This window comes from Anser anser (assembly GCF_964211835.1).
Source record: "Anser anser genome assembly, chromosome: 4".
Classification (NCBI taxonomy): domain Eukaryota; kingdom Metazoa; phylum Chordata; class Aves; order Anseriformes; family Anatidae; genus Anser; species Anser anser.
In genome coordinates, this window is record NC_139724.1 from 65941532 (window position 1) to 65965486 (window position 23955).

The 23955-nt window shown below is 43.5% G+C and overlaps 1 protein-coding gene across 2 annotated transcripts in view; it reads right to left on the reverse strand.

Moving 5' to 3' along the window:
* Positions 1-23955, reverse strand: part of CRMP1 (collapsin response mediator protein 1) — a 49695-nt gene that overhangs the window by 22179 nt on the left and 3561 nt on the right. For both annotated transcript variants that reach the window (XM_083834461.1, XM_083834462.1), the window contains exons 2-4: positions 11260-11348; positions 5724-5908; positions 4021-4185 (exon numbers count right to left, since the gene is read on the reverse strand). In XM_083834461.1, coding sequence (XP_083690587.1) covers positions 4021-4185; positions 5724-5908; positions 11260-11348 — 439 coding nt within the window. The remainder of the gene's footprint in view (positions 1-4020; positions 4186-5723; positions 5909-11259; positions 11349-23955) is intronic.

Genomic DNA, 23955 nt, shown 5'->3' on the forward strand with positions numbered 1-23955 from the left:
TTTATATTAGTTATAAACTTGCGTTACTCTTTAGTCTACTGACAACATCCCCAGCTTGGTACAGGGACTGATCTCACAGTTTTCTAGCTTCAAAGAAAAGTAAATTCCAAGCTAAGCCATGTATGCTGCATTTCGGAACAGCTGTCAGGAAAACTGCTTCCTGTGGCAGAAGGAAATAAGAAAGAGAACTGTGCATATTATTCACATGGGTTATGCTGAATGAATAAGGCTCCCTGATGAAGATACACCTTCTTCATGGGTCTAGACATGCACAGCTATATCCTCAAGCAGAGGGTTTGGTTGCTCACAGTCATGCACAGGGCTTGCTTATTCACAATTATAAGGCTAAAATACCCTGGGATACATGGAGGATAAAACCTTGAAATGATCCCTGGTATTATGTCTTCCTGCTAAGGCCAGGCAGCTCAGGATAAATATGAAGGGGGAGCTGGCCCCTCCTCACTGACTGCCAACCCGAGCAAATCTACCCTGAACCATGGAGCCCCCTCAGCTGGTGAGTCTTTGTTTCTGTTTCTCAGGATCCCATAAAACATACGTGGGCTTTACTAACTGTAATGCCTCAGCCTGTTCCATATTATACAGTTTCAATGCAGTCAGTATGTCCCAGCTTTAAAATCTTGAAGTTTAACTATGTTTTCCCTGAGACCAATGCTTACAGCCTCACACCTGCAGTCCTGTCTACCCTCTGACTGACTACAGCAGCATTCAGCACATCTGCCCAACCAGCCTTTGAGGAAAGCTCTGTTTTCTCTTCACAATCCCCCCCAGTGTCTTAGATGTTAGCTGCACGGGTGACCAATATCAAAGCTAGTCCAAGCCACGCAGACTAGCCTTAGTGACAGCTTGTGACTGAATCCTCTTGTATGCATTTCTCTGTAAGCAAAGAGCTAGGTGAGCTATTGCTCTCCCTTATCCACTGAGATCTAGCCAAAGGTAATTCATTTAGCCACAGCCCTGCAGGAGGTAAGGCAGTTTTCTCTAGGTATTATGGCTGGAAGACATGCATTGCCCAAGTATCAAAAATTCTCTTCCAATTTCTTTTAGGCCCTTTTCTGACCTTGGAAACATGATGATGAGTTTTGCTCCCACTCAAGGTAATGTTGTCCCTGAACTCCATATGAGAATAGAAAGCATCTCAGAAGGGACCCTGTTGTGGGACCTTGAGCCTGTTCCCTTTCTGACAGCTCCCGCAGTGCAGAAGTAAACCAAATGTGCTGATGTAAACCAAAAACCACATCAGATATACACAAAATGAAAGGGCACTTCACAGGCTGCCTTTACTGCTAACAGGAAAGATAGCTTAAACCATCCAATCTTGCAAATACAGTGCCTCTGCGAGATAACCATAGTAAAATAACACCAATTTACATACACGGATATCCAGCTTGAGATTTTTTGCCCAGTGCCAAGGTCTGGTGCCTTGATCTTCTCACTGGGAATATGTGGCTTTTCAAAAGACCTAGTTCACTGCATATTTAACTTCACGTTTAACATTTGTTGCATACTATACTCTTTCCCATGTCATGGGTGGATGCTTGTTCTTGCACCAAGAGTGCTCAACAGAATCCTCTGCAAATTTCAAACAATTTTTTAACAGTGAAAAAGAACAGTAGTTAAAGGAATCATCAAGGCCTCTGTCAACACAGTTCAGGCTGTTGTTCCTTTACATACACTGGAGAATCACAGTCACAAATTAGCTGCTGAACTGCTACAAGTCTGATTATTTACAAATCCACATTTGGTTCTAAAAATCTCCAGGCCCATCCAAAGCCTGTGTCTCTTTAAATTATCTTTGTATTGATTTAAAACTGATTAATTAGCCAATTATACCTCATGCCAGGGCACCTCATCAGCAGCTCCTGTTACTCATATGAGCCAAGATCGTATTAGGTGCACACAGCACTGTAATGTGATTAACTGAGTCCCGCTCCTTGCCTAACTCACCCACCAGACAATCAGCCGAGAACAAATTCAACCCGGATTCTCAGATGATGAAAACCAGTGTCACTCCATTCACATCAAGTCTACTTGCACCAGCTGGCTCAAATGTTTCCAATTATCAGCAAGTATTAACTGTTAATTTGAAATATTTCCTATTGTGCTCATGCTTTCATACTCTCCCATACCTTGTGCCTCCTCGCACGTGAGAGTAATTCTCATTGACTGACTGAGCCAGATTGCAGCATCCATGAGAACAAAGGTGACCTCCTAGTGCTGCTGCAACCAAAGAGGCCACCAAGGACCACATCATACATCCCACTTCAGGAACCAATCAACTGATTCCTGCTTCCCCTGAAAAGTGAAGGCAGGTCAGAGGTATATTGAAAATTCACTTTTCCAGAGTCAGAAAAAACTGTTAACCCAACTGTCTGCACCAGGCTTTTAATGTAAGCCCAAGGCACGTGTGAGAGTGTGGAGCTGTCTGTAATCCACGTGCTCTGGAAAATAACACCCACCCTTTGAAACAAGGCACGGTACACTTGCCTGATGGTCGGCTAATGCACAGCAGTGTATCCATGTTAACACTGATAACAGGGGAACAGCACCATCAGTGTCAACAGATGTCATCACCTTGTATATAGGCGATTTTTAAAGACCTACGTAAGACCAGTAGCAGTTTGTCTAAATTATGTGTAATCTTGCTGATTGAAGAGTTTTGTTGCCTAAACACTGGTTATACAGCACATGTACAGCTACCACGCTGCGATACAGAATAAATTCCTCTGTGTGACTTCACCTCCACAGTAACTCAGTGAACAACTGCTCACTCAAAAAAAAAATAGGATTTTGCTTACATTTTCTACTTTGATGGTATATTTCTACATGAAGAGAATTTTTCAAATCTAAGTCATCACTAGCACTACACCAAACAAATATGCATATACATACTAACACTTCCTAACAAAAAGGTTGTTCTGATTTACTTAAGAAATTTTTTTTATATTTTCAGAAAATATTTCCCTAATTAATATCCATACATTTGCAAAGAAAATATCAAGTGAAAATCATTTGAAAAAATATGCTTCTGGACAGAAAATCTACACTGTTAGGCAGGAACTAGACCAAAACTTACTTTCTGAAGGCTAGATTCAATTGCCCGCACATAGGCATATGGTGCTACCAAGATGCCTGCCATATAGGACACTTCCAAACTCAAGTGGCAGGTGTGGAAGAGGATTTATGAGCTGTTTTATCTGTCCTAGTCCCGAATGGTAGCTGGAGTCCGGATAGGGTAACCTACAGTATCTCACATGACGGTAGACCTGTTAATTGAACTGTATCCTGAATTTAGATTCCTAAATTAGTGACCTAGATTTTGTGAGTCCTGATACAAATCATCTTCCAGTAACTTCAGGGAAAGCCACTGGAGACCAAACACTTGAGAAAATCAGGACGCTTTTTCATTATTAGGTACCTAACTTTAGGCTCTCTTTTCTTCAATAATTTGAACCTATTTTAAAAACATAGCCACGTTTTAAAAAATTTCTAGCAAGTAAAGTATCTCAGACAACTGCTGAGGAATTAGCAACAGCCTGTGATGTAAATTTCTCAGACACATATGCTGACCTGGCCTTTCATATTTGGGGTTGATTTGATGAAGCTAAATGGACAGGGTCCAGTCTAGTAGAAATCTGAACTCAATGTCTCATTCTCTCCATTCATGAAATAAGATGACTGATGATTACCTTAAATGCTGCTCTCTGAATTTTATCTTAAAATAAAGTCTCGTTATGCAATGTCTGAGCCTACTTCCACATGTAAAAGCAAGTGTAAAACGATATGTTAGTGTCTGATAACATACATGGTCTATTTTACAAAGCAGCAAAAGCAGCAAGGGAATACAAAAAGTTCAAGGTAGGGCACAATCTTGGACAGCATATCCAGCACCTGTGCATTTCTTTTCTAGACAATGTAATCTTTAACATCATTCATTTCCCCTCTGTATGACATTTCACATTTCAATAAAAACAAAAATACTGTTTGTTTTCACTCACTAACCTTTATCTTGCACCAGTACTTCCAGCTCTTCTCGAATTCCATCATACCAGCTAGTGATATCCACATGGAGAGAATAATCACAACAAGATTTGGTGTCAGCTGCCTCGTGCCACTTCTCAAAGGAGGTCAGTAAACTCGATCCAGGTTCGGGAAGCACATGGTCAACTGAAAAAGAGATTCAGTATCTGTTACCCAGACTACACACTGCTCAGATTTCCTTAGTTCCTGTAATTAACCTTCAAGAATCTTGGCCAAAACAGCAGCATTTGGGTCAGTTTGTGTGGAGACAGTAACTTTGGGATGTTAGCCAGATCCTGTTGTCTCAGGCATCACATAATTGTGGACAGTCTACACTAAAAGTGAGTTTTTTTGGCAAGCTGCTTGGCGCAGCAATAGATGCACAGTGGCAGACCCAAACATCTCACCATTTAGGGCATATTTATCTTTCCATTTACAGTTTTCTGAGAGACTTAAGGTTCTGGACTTAGCTGTATTCATTGTCTGGTGTGTCCATTTCTATGTACTTCACAGTTAGCATTATTATTAACCAGTCCATCATAGTCATTGAATTGGCTCACTCTGCCTTACCAATGGATCACTGAAGATGCTGAATGCTTTCTCAGCAGTCAGAATCGGAAATACGGCCAAATATTTGAACAGAGAGGATGTAGAGCACAAAAAGATCAGCCACACTACATGGCAGATTGAGTATGCTGTAACTACACATCTTCACTGTCTTAAGATTTCTGCATCTGATAATGTCACTAAGTCGAATGACATAAAATAAGGACATGACTACTTATGCATATATACTTATCCTTTTGAAGAGCTAGGTCAAAAGAATGCATGGAAACAAAAATGTGCTTACTGATGGCATATGTAAACCTAATGTATCACAGGAAGCTTGAACTGAAGAACATACACTGAAAAAATTGCTAACAAAAGTAATGAACAGCAGTGTATTTTGTGCTTATTGCCAGACATCCTTTCAGCTGATATTTGCTTCTGAACATAGGTAATAGATAACACCGCTCATCAAAAGTAGCTACATCTCAATTCAGAGGGAGCAAACCTCTGCCCCAGAGGGGCAGCTCCTCTGCACAAAGAAGCTAAGACAATTTGTCACCTGAACAACTGCCTCTCAAAGTCTAGTGAAGGGTCAAACTGCTACTGGTAGGAGAGAGATAAATCTTTTCCTGCCATATAGTACACAGAGGAAGGGTATTTAACAATTAGAAACACTTCTCCCTTTCACCAAGGATTCCAGGACATTTCCACTGAGGACTTCTTCAACTCTTTGTTCCAAATCCAAGCTCAGAAATAAGCATCTTGTTATTTCCAAAGCCCCTGAAATGTCACTAGGTGGAAACAACAGATTTTTGCCAGATTTTCTATATCATATAGCTATAGCATTAACTACATTGTTTTTTAAAAAATGTGTATTATCCCTTATGCTTGTTCTGTATTTCAGAGGGAAATCCGAGAGACAATTCCCTATGCTGCTGTTTCTTTCTGAGTGTAGGTTCATTTTCAGACCAGCCCCGGGTCACAGTGCTCAATGAATTCCCGACATAGTGCCCAGAAATGTGAAGATTCACTGGAAAAGATCTCAGAGTATCAGTATGGAGCCTCCTGTAGCTATCCCCACCGATGATACATGGTCTTCAACTTGGGGTGGACGGATTAGCATTGCCAGTACTCACTGATCATGGTGGTGCCCCCTGCTAGTGCTGCTTTTGTGCCTTGATAGAAGTCATCGACAGCAGTCATTCCTTGGTAGGGCTTCTGTAGGTAAGTGTTGACATCTATTCCGCCAGGAATAACCATACGCCCATTAGCCTCTATGGTCTTGACTCCTCCAGGTACAATCAGATTCTCTCCTATTTGCCTAGGAGGCAAAGAAAGGCAATATTATTTTACTTAAACAAAGAAGCAAAGGGGACAGAAGCTATTTCAGGCACATACTGGAGAGAAACCTAGGGGCCATACAAGAGACAGAAAGAACTGAGACCCCAAAGGAAAAGAGAAATTCAAACACCTGCTCTGGCTGCTGTGCACTGCCCTGGCAGAACAAAGCATCCCTGAACCTGTGTAGCTGGGCCACGTGCTCTTATTGCTTTTCCTATTGCTCCAGCAGCCAATAAAGAAGCTGTAATGCACCAGCACTGAAAAATGATTTTTTAAATTATTATTATTATTTATATATGATTCAGGGTGAGACTTGAGTGTCCTGTCTTTCAACAAGGACAGATATCTGGGGTTAACTTTCTCTTGGAAGCTCCAATATTTTACATTAAGTTCTTAAATGAAAATGGAAAAACATAGATCAAATATGACAGTAAGCTGGAATTGTAAATATACGGCAGAATCAAAAGGTATATCAGAAAGGAATCATAATTACTTTGTAATCAAGCAATGCAAATTTACCCTTAAAACAAAATCTAAATGTGCTAAGATACAGAAATACACATTTGAGAGTCAAACAACTCTAGTCTACCAACTCACATATTCTTCATCCTCCCACAATTAAAGCTTAGTGAAACATTCTGCACAACTGTGTGGAAACAATGTTAATTACCTGCTGCCATCTTTCCCCTTTTAGTTCTTCAAAACAGGATTGTTTTCACTATTAAAAATATTAATCTGTCCCCAGGTTGATATCAAGCAAATTCTAGATACTTAAAATACTTTCAGTGTTCATGGACATAACTGTGAGTAAATTAACCTTTAGCTTTTCAAGTCACGTTATATTTTCATAAGTCTGTTTTGTATGATTCCAAACAGGAAAATGTGCTGTTCTGTGTGGGAGCCATGTCTCTGCACTGTTATCTGTAATCTATCTGGGCTTAGAGATAGCTATAACATAGTTTAAGTTCAGTTGTTTATCTCATATTGCTGACACACAGTCCCTGTCCTAATTTCCTTTTGTCTGGGATAAAATAACGTTTACCCACAGCTAAACAAATACCCCAGACATCTGAGCTGCTCAATCTGTTTCTCTCATATGAAAATGCAACTCCCACCTATGGAACAAAACACAGCACCTGATTAACAGCCAATCACAGCAAGTTAGAACAGAAAACGAATATAACTGTTAATTAAAGCCAGTGTGGGGGGGAACAAAAAAAACAGGGTAATTATTCAAATTGGAATTTGACCAAACCACCAGAGTCGTTAAAAAAAAAAAATTATTGACCTCTTGGGGCTATTTATACCCTGTGCAAAAATGTCACCTCCAGCAGCTAGGTTCCCCAGTGCTGTGGGTTTTGGCTGGAAAGAAGCAAAGCCATTCCGTAAGCAAACTCCCCGGCAGCAGCCAGAGCTGTGGTCTCAATTGCTCAGTGCTAAACAAATCCAAAAGTGCTTAGCTTGTGAGAGTTGGTAATATCACAGCTTGAATCCCGTTGAAGCAAGCCCACGTCTGACGTCTAATACTCATAAACACATATAGCACTGGGAGCATGCTGTAACCTGTTTACAGCTGGGAGGAATGCTGATGATACCATGACAAACACTGAATCGATACGCAGAAGCAGCCCAGCACATCAAATTGCACAAACGTGTTGCAAGAAGCTTCTCTACTGTCAAAATTTGAATTGCAAAGGCATACCATAAGGCACTCCAACCCACGAGCAGATTGGGAGCTTGTATAAAGTTATGTAGACCCATGGATAATAATGGTGTGGCACCAATTTTTGTTAGTGGAATCTATTCCCAAAATTTTAATCAGAACAATCCTCAAGTATTGCACAGTGCTTGTGTGGCTGCAAAACTTGGAAGTGGAAAAAAAATAACTCTGACCAATCTCAGTTAAAAATGTTTAAGCTGGAATTGCACTCCAAGGACTACCACACCTTCTAAAAATAACATTATTAAAGCAAACCTATGCAAAAATATAAAAGCAATTCACTTTTTTTTTCCACAACCAATACCTACCAGTTCCCTATTCAAGAGGACACACATCCTAACAAAGCAAAAGGGTGCTAAGTATGAAGTTTTTTGATGACTCATTGCTCATTATTTTCTGTGCACCGTCAAGTATCAGCTTATTTGGCAACAGCCGAAGTCACCTGAAGTGACATGGAACCACATAGCCTTTGTGGATGATGCTGTGCTATCACCTGCCGGGATCCTGTCTCATCTCTTGCCCTGGCTTCAAGATTAAGGCTAGGAGAAGGCTGATCTTCACTGGCATCCAAGGTTATTTTTACTCTGACTGACTCAAACACAGAGTAGGATAATGTGACAGGATTCCTGAATTGCTCACTTGTTAATGCTAACTGTATGTTAATAAGAATGGGGTTCAGTTACTTGTGGGTGAAAAAATACAATAGCACAGATAACTCTATTCTAGGCACTGCATAAACGATTGAGCTGCTTTTCTGATGCACCAGCAACTTAGCAAACTAGAAACTCAGACTGATGGATTGATGCAGTCTATAATCTTCAACTGAGCAAGCTGGCACATTCTGTCGTACACAGGCTGATTTAAACACAAGGGAAACATCAGGCTTCCAACTCTTCATAAGCTTAACTTGAGAAAGCTGGAAAACTCCCCCAACTATGGAGTTATTTCAGTCATTCTCAAGCCCAGGTCTCTTTTAGACACCTCAGGCTCCCTCTAGCTTGGCCGTCCAGCTCTGGTCCCCAGCCACCCATCCTGCACACTTGGTAGTCCCCACACTCCAGGAGTGACCCAAAACCTTCCTTTGGCAGGGATGGAGCAGAGGACAGCAAACAGTGTGACCTACTGCTTCACACCGAGACCAAGGCTCATTTCCGTATGTGGATGAGAAAGACAGGATACATGTAAGCAAAATATATTATTTATGTAATAACAGTAATTTAAATTACTAAATATCTAAACTACTATTTAGATAATGAAGAATAGTCTCTCAGCTGCTATTTGAGTGTGAATTTCACTCAAAAATTCATGGCTTAAGTTACAGCTGGAAAAAATGCACATGTACCAGTGCTCCCTTGTAGGGAGGGAGCCACCTTGAGCCTTGATAGGTTGGAAAAAGCATCTACCATCCTCCAAACTATAGATAATCTTCAAATGCATTCAAGTTTAAGTGTACATGCCTCTCTGCAGAACAATTTGCAGGTACACAGGCCTAAAAAGACCCTACTCTATTTCATTAGACTGCAAAAGAAACCCAACCCTCTATCTTCTAATCAGTTTCCACTGCAGAACAGTAAAACAAACCCCGATCTTTTATATCCCAGCAAAGCCATCAAACTATTGCCTATTCGGGGCTCAGTGGTTTAGTGTCCATTCCATTTTGTGGAAAGAATTCTGTGCTAACAGTAGGATCTGCAGCCGGAGGGTTAGGACATCAACTGAAATGTGGCTGCCTGACGTTCAAGATCCAGCTCCAAAGGATCTTGAGTAACACTGAACAACTATGTTAACCATTTAGACACAACGGGCAGTTTCAGCTGGAGAAACTGAAAAAGACCAATCCCAGAAAATATAGCACTTTCCTGGGCTGCAGAGTTTATCACCTGAACAGAGCTAGGAGCCAAGCCCCTCTCACATCAGGCTGTGCTCACAAATTAGCTGCTGAGTGTTTCAGAGCAGGACTTCTTGCAGCTTGCACAGAAAAATGTCAGGTCACCTAAACTCAGGACACCAGTCTTGACTACAGGATGTTGAACAGCAAATTTGCCCCCTCTGGGAAAGATAAAGGAGTTTTAAAAATTAAAGTATCATCCATACATTCATTATTAATCCTAGCTATTTTCAGCAGCTGGGATACATTGCGGAGGTACAGATTTCAGAGGGAGTCTATGTACTTAACGAAGGGCTGCTAAATGGCAGGGCAGCTGAAAACTTGGCATTGCTAACCTTCCTAAGGAGTACCCCTGCATTTCTGGAATCGAGGCCAAAAATTCACAGCAGTTTCAGACTCAGCATCTCATGCACTTAGTTGCTGAATCAGTTCTGATGCTCACAAGTATTAACAGAAAACGTGCATCTGAACAAACAAAAGCAGAAAAAAACATCAACTAAAATATCTATCATAGAGTACAACTTGATTAATTGTTGCTCTTAAAAAGAAAGGTATGTGTTCAAAATTTTGTGCCTTCTCTACTTACAACAACAGGTTCATTTTGTTTCTTCTGCAATGCATATTACACTATATCTGGAAAAGCAGAGTGAAATACTAAAAAGAAAACCGTACAGTCCGTGGATAAAAGTGTTCCAAATTTTTTCTGTTAAAAAAACCTGAATCATGAATAATGTAAGTAGGCACAAATATATAAAGAAGCAGATTTTTAATCTGATGACATCTCAAGAAAAGGAGCTCTGGAAACAAGTATGTAATTAATTATTTACCATATAGCCATAATAATACTTCTGTGCAATAAATTTTAGCCTCTGGAGACCAAACTTGTTAGATCAAAAAGGAGAATGTTTAGCAGTCAAGAAAATGGTTTTAATCCTTGTGTACATTATAGAGCTTATAAGCATACATAATTCAGCAAAGTTATCCCTCATCCCCACTAAGTCGAGGTGTGACCAGTAGAGCTACATGATCTCTCTGTTACTGTTTACTGGGCTTTCAGTAATATCTATTTACATTTAGCTAAGAATACTTTCCCAGTTTCTATATTATATATCATAATAAGTCTGTAGGATTCTCTTTCTAACTGTGCGAAGATTTAAGATCAAACACTTTTTCTAAGCAAGAAAAGGGACATACGAGAAATATATAACACTGTTGTACAAACAGAACGTGCTATACTTCAGCATTAACCAACAGCAGGACTGAGAAGGAGTTAGTCCCTCTCAGCATTGCATAACACTGATATTTCTGTGCTGCACAATACCGTACAGCATGTCTGTATTTGCCCTGATTAGATTTGGGGGTAAAAATGCTGTAATAACCCTCCTGCTATACATGGACTCAAAAAATATTCAATGCATTGAGCATTACTTCTTGCTTTGAGAGATCCTATGTCTTTGCCTCAGTTTGACTGTTTTGGAAGAAGCTAGAACTGAACTGCTCGAAGAGCAAAGATCCTCCACTTACAATAAAGTTATTTTCTACTTATTGAATCCTAGCAAGGATAAAATGGCAGAATTTCATTATTTAGCACTCCTCTACAATGACCCCACATCTAGAGATAACCAAGATGCTGTTTGCAAGATATCTGGTCAACACGATCAAGAAATCACATTAGTCTATACTAATAGGCATGCAAAAAAAGTTCAATGTTTAAAAAACCAACTTTATAAGTCCATCTTCCAGGTATATGTCTGCATAGAATGAGTGGTCATCATTGATAATTCTTCCACCTTTAATGAGTAGTCGGTCACTCTGGGGAGAAAAAAAGGAAGAAATGTGGGTTTGTTCAAAACAGTAAACATAACAACAGATTGATGATATCAAATAGGCTTATACTATATGCAAAGCCATTAACATCAAAACACTCACCCTAAGTATAGATCTATACCATAGATTCAGGGGGGTACATAGGCAGTAGAAGAGAAAGACTTAGTTTCACTGAGTGCTTATGACTGACTTTTGGGACATCAGGCCTCATGATGGTCACACACTTTTACCCTCAAAGCAGAAAACATAGAAACACTCGAAATCCTGCTCCATCCCCTTTTTACCACTACCTTACATTAAGGAGGCCAAAAAGGAACGTGAACCCCGGAGACCAAAACTGCCCAACACTGTACATTAGCTCAAATGGGACTCTTAGCACCCCGGGAAGAGTGACAGAGCTTCAAACGGGTAGAGACAAGATTGGAAGAGGCTGCACGGCCCACAGCTTGTGCTTCCCGTACTGTGTTACAGAGGTGCAGCAGAAAAAACAGTTTCTAGTTGGCTGTTTCTGCATGGAGACTGAGGGCATGACGAAGGAATTGCTGTCTGTTGGCTCATGATTCCTGCAGGTACGTGCCAAACGTTCTTACAAGTTAGGTGGCTGGGGGCAGTCTGCACTGGGGCTCCCCACGCTGTGTATCAGTCCCTGAGTGCAGTCTCCAAAGTTAGGTTTACCTAAAATAGCATGTCGTACATCGGGAACAGACCAACCTAAATGATTCTGTGATTCTACATCAAGTCTGCTGGGACACTGCTCACAACCATCACCTCTTTTCATTTTTCTCTATTCAAACGGTTACACTCTGTTCTCAGAAAAAAACACAGATTTTACAGAAAACAATTTTTACCACAGCATATTCCCCAGAATCAATATTTGAATTCCCCCACTGAAGAAGTCATACTGGAAACGCCAGCACCTTACCACCTACCCAGAGACAAGGAAAGGCTGCAACTTCAGTGCATGATGCTTTGGAAAGGCATTTGCCAAGTGACAGCGAATGCTGCAGTCAGAACCTTCTTTTCCCATTCATATATAATAGGCCATTTATTATAAATTAATTCCTTGGCTCACCAAACAGTAACCCACAATCTCCATTTTGTCCATGCTTTATTACTCCTCACTCCAGACTCAGTTCACAGTTTAATTACAGGATGACTCACACATATAAACCACGTGCGTCTCAAGTTCCCAGTTTAGAAAACAACTGAACAAGCTGATATGCCTTCTCGTCTATAAAACCAGGGCAACAACCGAGAGCTCCTAAAAAAAATTATTGATAAAAAATGCTAAGTCAGAATTAGGGTTGTTATAACAACCTTTCTTCAATGCAACTTCATAGTTACAGGCCTAATGTTGAATATTTACTATTGAGCTTGTACATGAATGTTTTGTAGGTTTGAAGCCTATGAACCCCTCTGTATCATTCTAGAAAAGCAAGAAGGGGGAAAGTAGCCATCATTTATAAAGACATTTTAAATACAGTGCATGACAAAAGAGTACATATACAGAAAGTTTGAGGCTCCTCTCCATGTGCTGAAGCAGCCAAATGACCGTGGGGGTGGAATCAAGGTCCAAAACTGCACCAAAATACATCCCTGGGATCTGCCTCACATGTTGGCACCCTCCCACTGAAGCACAGAGACAAGTGCAAGTCCTCATTCTGCAAGTTGCCAGACCAGGCTCCATGTTTTCTCCCCAGCCTCTCTACTGTCACTTATAATTGTAGCATTTGTGAATCAGCAGCCTGAAAGGTAATAAATTTTTGCCATGTGCTGGCAGTAGCATCTCCTTACCATGATGATGAACTGCACTACCCGCTGACCTGCAGAGACCACCATCTTGTGAGCTCTTTCTAAGCTCATTCAATTGCCTTCCTACCCATTAATACTGTCCTGCTACAAAGAGGCAAGAGCTCATTGACACCGGCAGGGAATGCTCCCGGAGCACCACATCTGCCACTGCCAATGAGCTAAAAAAATCTGCATGCTCATCAAGATGTTCTACTCTTTTTTTTTTTCTTTTTTTTTTTTTTTACACTTAGGAGAAGATGCATAATACATAGAAACAAATGTAGCAGGCTGAGAATATAAAACAGACTAAAATAAAACAAAGCACAACCCCAGAAGAATAACTGTATACATCAGGATTTTATATGCTTTTATATATATATGTATGTGGCAAAACAACATATTAGAAGAATCTGAAACCCAAAAGGATACAAATCTAGTTTTAAGAAAGCACTCAATTATGTGTCACCCATTACATTAAGTCTCACTTACAGTTTATAAAGGATTACTGAATGTTTAGCTATAAAGTCAGCATTTCAGAGGGTCTAAGAAATTCTGGTGAAGAAAGCAATCTGCACTTTACAGAGGCTTTCAATGTTTAAATTCTTGACATCTTCCTGCTCAAAAGAAAATACAAACCTCCCAGAACTGTTGCAAAAGGAAGCAGCATCTAAGCTGGCCTGTGGCTAAGACTGTGCCCAGCCAGGAATAGGAAGCCATGGGATGGAGATGAGGCTGCCAAATCCCCCACAAATTTTGATGCTCCCCACTGCTCCCCAAGTCTGCCAAGCTACCAGGGACACAAGCTACCAGGCAGGTGTCCATGGAGTCGTGCCCAGCTTTCACCAGGACTGATCGATGCGAAAACATCCCTGACATACATTTTGATCCCAGTGAATCAGCAAATTCTGATGAAAAGGGTTTTGTTGGCACTTTTCCCAACCACTCAAAACCATAAGCGCGTCTGTAGGACGTGTTACAGATCGCAACAAGCCAGGAGCAAAGCTGGGTACATTTACACAGACGGTGCTCACGGGCACAAGCAAATCAGGTTGGGTTTGGGTGCTGCACAGACATCTCAGCAGCACGCTGTGCCCCCGTACTCCCTGCAGGGACCAGCAGTGGCTCATCTCCAGCCTGAACAGCAGTACCAAATGCCTGTGTGCACCTGTCCTTGCTGATGCACTTCCATGACCATGCTGGAAAAATGATACAAGCGTAACTGGCTAATAGGGAGGTGTGGGTTCATGCTGACAAGCAATTTGTGAAATTGTTTATGAAGTAAGCTTTGGTCAACGTGTGAATAATCGGAGCCCATCGCAGCCTAAGCTTTGGGTACAGGCATGACCCTGGCCAGAACACAAAGGGATGCTGCATCCCTACTCTGCTGTGATGCCCACTGGTGCCAGGATGCTTCCTGCACTGTTTCAGGTCACTGGTACTTGCTGCAGTGAGATCCTGGACAGAAATCTGGGCACACGGGGACTGAGTAGTAGGCTGTGTGTGGTCGGGGGCCATTTACTCTTTACCAGGGGCCTGATGTCAGGCAGGCTGCTCGCAATTTTCCTTATCAAGTGCCAAACATCCAGAAAAACTAGTGACCAAAGTCCTCTTCTTCCTGTTAACACTCCAGGCTGGAGGACAGCCACGGTCTGCTGTGTCCTTGGGAAAGCAGGGGGAGGGAGGAGTGACCCAAAACTAATGAATTAATCATGCAGCGCTGGCCCATATTTCCCCTTCCCAGCTGTAAATCCCTCAAGGCAGGCCATTTTCTTTGCCTAGCTCTCAGATGTACCCTCAGCCACTGGGGTGACCTTCGGGTGCTCTCACAATACAAACAGCAGCGCACTCATTACTCAACCCAGGCGGTGACAGCAATATAAACCTTTATATAGGACAGACAGCAGGGACACAGCAAAACAGAGAGGAGGAATTACAACGAGCATAAAAACTGAGCAATTCACCGGGTGCCAAGACTCAAGGCAACAAAAACCCCGCGCTCATTGACATGGGAGGTGTGGATTCATGCAATTGCTCAGCATTTAGGGGGAGGATTGGAGCCGAGGTGGCTCTCCAGCCATCACTGCAGCATCGATGCGGCAGCACCAACGCGGAGCTGTTCGCTTCCGGGTTTTGGGGCTGGGTATGAGACAGCATCAGCTCAGCAAGCAAACGATGCGTGTCTTGTGCATCCCCACAGCTCCATTTTACAAGCGCTCCAGCACTACACAGCTCAGCTTGCTGCTCAGTACGATACAGCCACTCCTATCGTTCACAGCTCTCCACCTCCCAACCCTGCACGCTGCATTCCCGGTGATTTTTTTGCTAATCTCAGGCTAGCTTTTCCTGCTTAATCTGGCAGCAAAGCCACCGAGCTTAGCCGGTGACATGACAGCAATTTTCACGGCAGCAGAAGGAGATGCTACAACTGCAGGATGCTTTGCTGCAGGAGGAGGGGCTGTCTGCCCATACACAAGGCTTTTGCTCAGTTACAACTATTGTTTGCTTTACAGCAAGAGCAACATGAAACATCTGTAAACTGGTGACAATTTGTACAGATTGCCTGTTTTGATTTTTTTTTTTTTAAGGCAGTTTGTCTCAGCTCTTCATGAAATATATCCATATTTTCACATATTCTCAATGGTAAAGGGCCAGCAGAGACAAACAGGGTCTGAATCAACGTGCCAGATGATCCTGATGATGAACCCCACACTGTGGTCCTGAGTTCTGCAGAGGGCCCTGCACAATTACAAGGGAAGTCAAATTCCTTCGGTCAGTGAATCACTCAACTCTGAAAAATCTGAAAATATGATCCAAATGTTAGATTACAATGCTGAAGGAAGATCAACTGAAAAGAAATTTAAAATTATCCTTTTTTTTCATTCACCTACTGCACTTAAGCCACATAAATTTAAAATTATTACACACAAAAATCTTTAAAAAAAAAACGTGCAATTCTCAATCTACTTCTAGAACTACTTAAAAACACGGCAACAGAAGAAATAAATCTGCCATTGTCTGATATAAGATTCATTAAACAAATGTAATTTCAACCTGGTGCATCATGCCACAGTACAATGCAGCACAAGCTATAGTAAAACACACACTTCTCTGCAGCATCAATATCCATTGTACTGCACTTGCACGCACCTTTCAGAGAAAAACCACACCTACACAGTACAAAATGGAGCTTGAAGGGGAAAAAAAAAAAGGCAAGAAAAAGAATCTAACATTATCTATTCTAGACATATGAAAACATTCAAAGAAATTTTGAAGTGATATTTTAACCAAATAGCAGCATCTGTCCAGACTGCAACTCTGATATATGCTATTATATTTTTGCTTCTCTTTCACAAATGGAATGTCTATCTATTAAACCTCCAGCTCTAAATCAAGCAAGTAATGCCTTTTTAATTATTTACAGTTTGCTTTACAAATTAACTACAACGAAATTCACGTGACATACCCAGAAAATGGGTCTCAGCACCGCTTCATGTTTAGATTTGGAGTTTTACAATTGCTGCATTGCAGCCGTTGCCAACTGAAGAGGTCTTTGCAACACTTTTAGCCCAAATTTTCCAGTCCTACAGGAGGAGAAAACACTCAGCAGTGATTTCACCCTTTGCATAATTCTAAGGACTTACTAGAATATACCATTGTCCTCAGATCTCCTACAGCAACAATGGGTGTATTCTCTAAAAACCAGATTAGTTCACGGCCCTGAAGATGAGTAAGGATTTTATGCTAAATAGCAGTTAGAGAACAGGTTAACTTCTAAATCCACCTCCATTTCCAGTTCTCTGCCTGTAAGTACGTGGTTTAAAAGACATCAAGTTAAACATAATAGACATAGGAAGGCATTAAGCTATGTTATCACACATGCAGCCAAGGCGTTCCTCTTTACTTTTTCAGCATTTGAGAGGTAGAATCCTTTGTTACCAAGACTTTAAAAGGACCACTGAGAGTTAAAAAGGCACATCCTCATTTTAGAGGTAAAGCTCAAAATCCCCAGGCCGATGTTTGTGTTCTCCTTGGCTATCAAAATCTCAACATGAATATTTGGGAGGGAGCAGTGCCTCAAAAGCAAAACTCCCACTGGCAGACAACAGAGGGAAATATTCAGAGCTCTTCTGTACTTCCATGCATCCGTTCTTGCAGTTATTTCCCATAATAAATGAGAGATTTAAAAGATATTTGGCTGTCTATTTTCAGAGCTGGTCAGACTCAGAACCGGTTGTGACACAATACAGTTCAGTTACCTCGGCTCTACCAAAGTACTTACAAATAAGGAACATTTTTTAATTTAATGGCAAAGGAAGAAAGACATCCTCCCCAGGAGGAATGCTTGTTTAAAATCCTTTCATAAGGATCAAAGAGCTGTAAATGGGATTTCATGAAGTACTGTCTGCTTATAGAAGATCTGCTTTTAATCAGCACTAGCCTCCCTCTTGAATTTTATGTCTAGGTTACACTCCATAGGAAGTAATTTTTAGCTAGGGTGAGCCCTGAATCAACCGAGGGAATTCCTTGTAAATCTCTGTATCCTTGAGGCATCGTTTCTGCTAGGCTACTAATGGAGAATCCTGCTTTTAAGGTCCTTTTCTTAGTAAACACACTCCGGTATATGGCAATTCATTTAGGAAGGATTATGTTGATTGTAGTAATGCTGTATCTTGGTCGGTAGCCAATGTATTCATTCATCTTTATTCATTTAAAAGATATAATGTTCTTTTGTTTCTCCTTTGGAGACCTAGCTTTTTATTCATCTAGCAATTTCAGTCCTTAATCACACAGTCTAAAAGGACTACTCCTACGGCTCAAACTCCGTGGGGATTTCTTTGCTGTAAATGTCATCTTTGCTTTGCTTTTTGGACAGAAACACAACAAACATCTTATTGATGACAAAGTTCACTGGCATCAGCAGGAGTTTCACCTAAGTATGGGCTGGAGGGTTAAAGCTGTTGCATCATGCATCGTAAGACACATCTCTTGTGTTACACACCAGTTATGTCAATTAGAGCTGACAGCAAAATCTCAGCAAGCCATTCACATGAAAGGTTAAATCTGGGAAAAAAATAACAGCAATTCAGCACGGCTTCCTACTACGTGCCACTGAATTAAAATCAGTTTTATTTATGTTCTGGTCAGAAACCCGCACCAGGTTGCCCGGACACAACAGCCTTGGCACCAATCAGGGGCACTACACCTGGTCAAAATCTGGCTGAGACCATAAGGAGCCCCTTCTCTGGCAGAGGAGATGGAAACAAGAAAAACAGAAGAATATCCTTGAATATGGTGTTAGCAATGGTGGTTCGTGATCAACTAAATGCAGTGCATGCACACGCATATTGTTTGCATGTAGACATGTGCCAGCCACAGCAAGTCACGACACCTCCCTCAGTATGAGCACTGGTCCAGGAACAACTCTTCCACAGTCTTACAGCTCTAAGCACTGAGCCAGCCACAAATAGGGTGGGTGAGAGTCATCATCTTTATTTGTGTCCTCGCTATTACACTCAGAAGATTATAGAGTGTAGATTTTACTGAAAACAGTGGGGATATTTATTACTCGGTAGAAATATAATTAAGAGCTGTGGCTTTAAGCCTCATCAGGACACTTACTACCGGTTGAAACTTCATCTGGTTACAAGCACAGTAACAGAAGAGGAAAACTAATCCTGAAGTATCTCTGTCCCAAGGTACAATGCTGCCATCTTTACATGTATCAAGATTAGAAAACTACAAATTATTTTGCTGCTTCTCTCTGTTCCACCTCTCTCACACCTGCAAAAGCAGCAAGAAATGTATCCCAACTAGGCCACACATTGCCCGAGTACCTGACAGGTCTGTGGGCTCTCCTAGCTCCCAACGCTGCAAAGGAAAATGAGGTTCCTCCCTTCACCCCATGTATAAACTTGCTCATGAAAGAAGCAGAAAGCAGACCCCTCATGTGTCAGGAAAGTGGTTCACTGCCAGTGGTGACTCTTGGCACTCGTTGTTGAGGAAGTCTAAGATTCCCTCTCACCACCTCACCGTATCAGCTGTTTTCCCAGACAGCAACTGTTCATCTTCCAAAGCCGTGTGGCTTCCAGCAAAAGGCAGCTCAGCTCCCCATGGTAGCCCCAGCTCTGACACTGAAAACCCTCACGTGCACAGCTGAGGGCACTGACTGACAAACTTGCTGTGGCAGTTCGAGGAACCACTGCCCCAAACTGTTCTTCCTGTCCCTCTGCCAAAGGTTTCAGTCTCCACAGAAGGAGATGATTGAAAGACAGGTCACCAAAAAGACCTACTGTGAATAAGTCAGTAGATGGAAGTGTCTGAAGTGGTTTACCCTCCTGTAGAAAAAGGAAAGACGACGACTTATCACAGAATCATAGAAATGGTGGTTGGAAGTCCAATGACTTCTACCCAACCAGCTAAAGCTGGTTGCCAGGTTTGCCAGGGCTGCCAAATTCAAGATCAGTATAATAGACAATGTGAATTCACAAATGTGGACAGCAGACAGGCAAGCTGAGAGCATCCAAGCCTAACAGAAAGCTACTGATAGAAAAAAATATAACTTTGGGTATTAAGCAAATATACAAGAGTTAGAATGGACCTGGAAGTCCCAGGCGCAGGTGTTTTTAAAGCAGCATAAAAAGTGCTAAGTCAGTCTAAATCTTGCACCAACAACGGAATAATAATGTGAGAATTTTTTCCTATGCCAAGCTCTTTGCAGTGGCTTTTCAAACACTTTTGGCAAGACATACACCCATCTGCAGCTTCATACGTTTAAACAAAGGTGGCTGGGAAAACAGCATGGCCAGGGGAGACATGGAATAGATCCATACCCAGACCAGGACCGAAGATTCCTCATTCCATGCACTCACCATGCCTTGCTCCTCTAGGAGGTGTCACCCCTGGTGTCAAAGATGAATTAGCTCCAGGCTGCTACAGTCTCACACCAGAACACCCTACATTACCCCAGCACTACGCCCAGGCTCAACACAAGTTACCCGTCTTGACCCCCAGCAGCCAGCCTGAGACCAGTCTCACAACGGAAAAGTCCAGATGAATTTTGTCTGGATTTGTCTCCCTCAGAGCATTCTGCCGCGTGCAGCTGAAGCCCACTTATTTCTCAGCTCTCTTCATGCCAATCAATTCAAAAGGCTACAACTAAAATTATTCTCTGTGCCCACTCCTCTGAATTTCTCCACCCTCTCTTCATTTTCCTGCATCTGCTGCTGCTTCTGATCTCATAGCAGTTCTCCTCTTTACTTGCTAAGCTCAACAGCGAGAGAGCCTTTCCCTCTAACACCTCATTTTTGAGCTCTCTCCCCATTTCTCAGTCTGTCAGCTCAGGACCAGCAGCTCCTTCCCCCATTGATGTGCCAACTCTTGGAGCACTCCCAGGAATACCATTCCCTTCCCTAAGCGATTCAGGCACCATTTGCCTCTTGCACATGCCCCCCTGCATTTGCTTTCGTGACTAGCTATTTTCCCTTTGCTCTGTGGAGTTGTCTTCACACCTCCTCTTCACTGAGCTCACGCTGGTTCTGTTTTAATGGCTGCAACCGCTACTGGAACAAACAAGCCCTGTAACAGACATTTTACGTGCCATATGCTTTTTTACTTGTGCTCTGTATATACTGTAATTTCGAGTTCATCTGGGCTGAGGCCTTGCTTGAAACGTGCCGAGCACTACCAAAACAACCAAGCCAAAATAATGTGTGATGGATATTTCAGTGTCATAATCCCCATTGATTCCCTGTAGCATCCAGCACAAGAGGAGTGTAATAGTGATGTTAAAGCAAGGGGTGGGGGGAACGTACCCCGGAAAATCTGGTCCATGTGAGAGCACGCATGCACAACCAAACCACAAAAGATTGCCACCTCATGCAGAAAAACACCTCAGCACTAGATGTGGTGGGTAACTGTACTACACACATGGAAAAATACACCCCTGCAGATGCATTTGTGCCCACCCTTGCATTATACATACCCCGTCCCCTCCCCAGCTAACGTTCCTGAATCAGCGGAGAGAGACCCCCAAGGGCCTCAACAAAGTGGGGAGGACATCACCAAAATGCTCACACTTTGTGGCTCAGTGTTGTCTCTATTTTACATCACCCAGATACCCGCCTGGAACTTCAAAGACAGAGCTCCTTCCCACAGCACCGACAGCAAAAGGCACCCAGTTTCTCCAGCCTGACTGCCAGCTGAATGCCACCGTACAATGGAGCAGTGCTCACACAGCAGCCTGGATGCTCTGCAGGATGCGCGAAGGGAAGCAGGGCAAATTGCAAGAAGCAAGGATGTTCAGGGGCCGAAATGAAAAGCGGGGGCAGATTCAGCATGTGAAAGCAGGGAGCTGCCCTGCTGCTTTGGGGGAAAGGGGTGAAGGGGGTATCACTCGGGCACTGCTGATAGCCTGATAGGTGCACATAATGTGGTGCAGCCAGACAAGGCATGAGGAGGCAGCTATGCCCACCTACCCCTGAAGGTAACCCAGCCGGGACACCACAGGGTGGTCTTTCCAAGCGCTGTACCTGCTCCCACACCGACCAGAGTTGAAACCACCCCCTGCTTCTTCCTTCAGGAAGTTCCTGATGCTGCAGACCTGACCCACAGAGTGCTCCCAGAGGGAAGTCTCAGAGAAGCCCTGATTGCAGGCACGTGGCTGGCCTGGTGCAGGATGCTGCGTGATGTTCCTGCGAGCTCAGGACAGCTCCTGGCCCCAGGCAAGGAACACAGGTTTGGCACAGGAAAATCCGCAGCAATGCATCAGCACACAGGGCACCATCAAAAATGAGCTTCCCATTATTTCACTGAACCTAGACGATGTAGCTCCAAAAAGCAGGAGTGGGGGGGGGGGGGGGGGAACGTTATGCCAGTAACAAATGACATTTTTGTAAGATTTTATCATTGCTGTTGTTGTTATATAACTTTAGAGAGCTATTGCATTTCCTCAGAGCCCAGAGGCTTGAAGCAGCAATGTATTTCCTCAGTGGCAGGATGAAATATCCAATTTGCCATACTGGAATGGGGCTTTCAGAAGATGCATGGAGCCAGAGGCAGTGGACTCTTCTGGGCCGGGAAGTCAGTATAAAGTGTAACACAGAGTGCCTGATTTGCTTTTGCTGGAGAGGAAGAAGTGTAAAACATTGAAATAAAAACGGCAGTCCAAGTCGGACGTCTGCCAACTTCACTAATGTTAATCTATGCCTTTGCTTTGGTCATAAAACTCAACACTAACGTTAATGAATATTAATTTATGGAAGCTTCCACACATCCCATTCCAAAGGGAACAGGCTGGGGTTTGGGCTTTCTTTTTCCCAGCAATCCCCTCACCAGCAGAAAAAGAAATCTGGGAGAAGTCAAGAAATTAAAACGAACTGTTGATTCCAAGGCAAAGACCTTGCAGTTCATCCCGTTTCTTCTTTTACTCTGAACTGGAGAGCAACCAAGCAGGTACGGGTGGGTGTGAACCTGCTACACCCCAGCTGCAAATGAAGGTCGAGCCCTGCACGGGGCACTTGATGCCCACCCAGCGGTCAGCCAGGACCTCCCCTGGTCCAGGGGGAACAGAGGCCGGCTGGCAAGCACCAATACCCCGAGCTACAACAAGTCACACAACGTGTGTTGGACCAAAGCAGGACAAGCTCTCACCCAGCACAGCCCTGCTCACCCTGGCCACCAGGCACTGGTGCCTGTTGATAGAGGGAAGCCGTGTCTGTGGTATCACCCAGCCCTGCTTTCAGAAGGGTGCTGCTCCCCTTTTAGCCAAAGATTCTGGCTAAAGGATTTTTTTTTAAATAACGAGAAAGCCTTGAGGTGCTTACAAGCCTTGCAACACCGGCTCAGATAATGCCTTTAGGGTACATTTTCCCTTCTCCTGAGGCAAAGAGCCCTCCTGAAACCTGTCTCTCTGCTCACCACCATGGTGTTTGCTCAGGCAGCCACCACACCCACCTCTCAGCCTTGTCTCCAGCTACAGAAACTCGCCCAGCTTCCCAGCACCCCAACGGTGCCAGCTCAGCTTAACACACCCAAACCTCTTTCGAGCTCACCCCGATTCCCCATCATCCCCCCCATCCAGCCCCCCAAGAGCAAAACAGGCCCCAGCTGGGAGACCCACGCTGCAAAATCTCTGCGTGGCCAAAATCCGGGAGAAATTTCCCATGAAAGCCCCCTCCCTCTGCCTCGCCTTTATCCCCAGCCTGTCGGCGGGGGGGATGAAACAATATACAGACTCCAAGGACCCGGAGCTTTCCTTTCTGGCGTGGAAAGCCCGCTCCATTGTAGGGGGATAAAAGCATCTAGCGGGAGACAGGCACCGACAGCACGGGGATGGTTATGATTAACTCTTTGACTTCTGATCCCCACCCTGCCTGATGCAGGCACGGCGCGCGGAGGTGCTGGCATCATGGCGCTCTTCCCTTTTTCCACGCTTTCTCCCCACCTCCCCTCCTTCCCTCCCTCCCTCCCCCCGCGCCCCCAGCCCCCCCGGACCCCCTCCCCTGCCCGCCGGGGGCGCCTTGTGCCGCAGCTCCGTCCCCTCCCTCTTTTGTTCTGCCTCGCCCGGCGGCCGAGCCTCCCGGGGCCCAGCTCCGCCGACCCTACACCGGCCCCCCTCCTTGGTCCCCCGGTCCCCCAAACCCTCCAGCACTGGGGTACAGCCGCTACCGGCCCCCCCCCCCCCCCCCCCGCCCCAAAGCGACCGCCACCGGGATGGGGGCTGGCGAGGGAGCGCGATGCGCGGAGGACGAGGGATGGGGAAAAATATAAAATACATCAAAATAACGATGATAAATAAATAAAT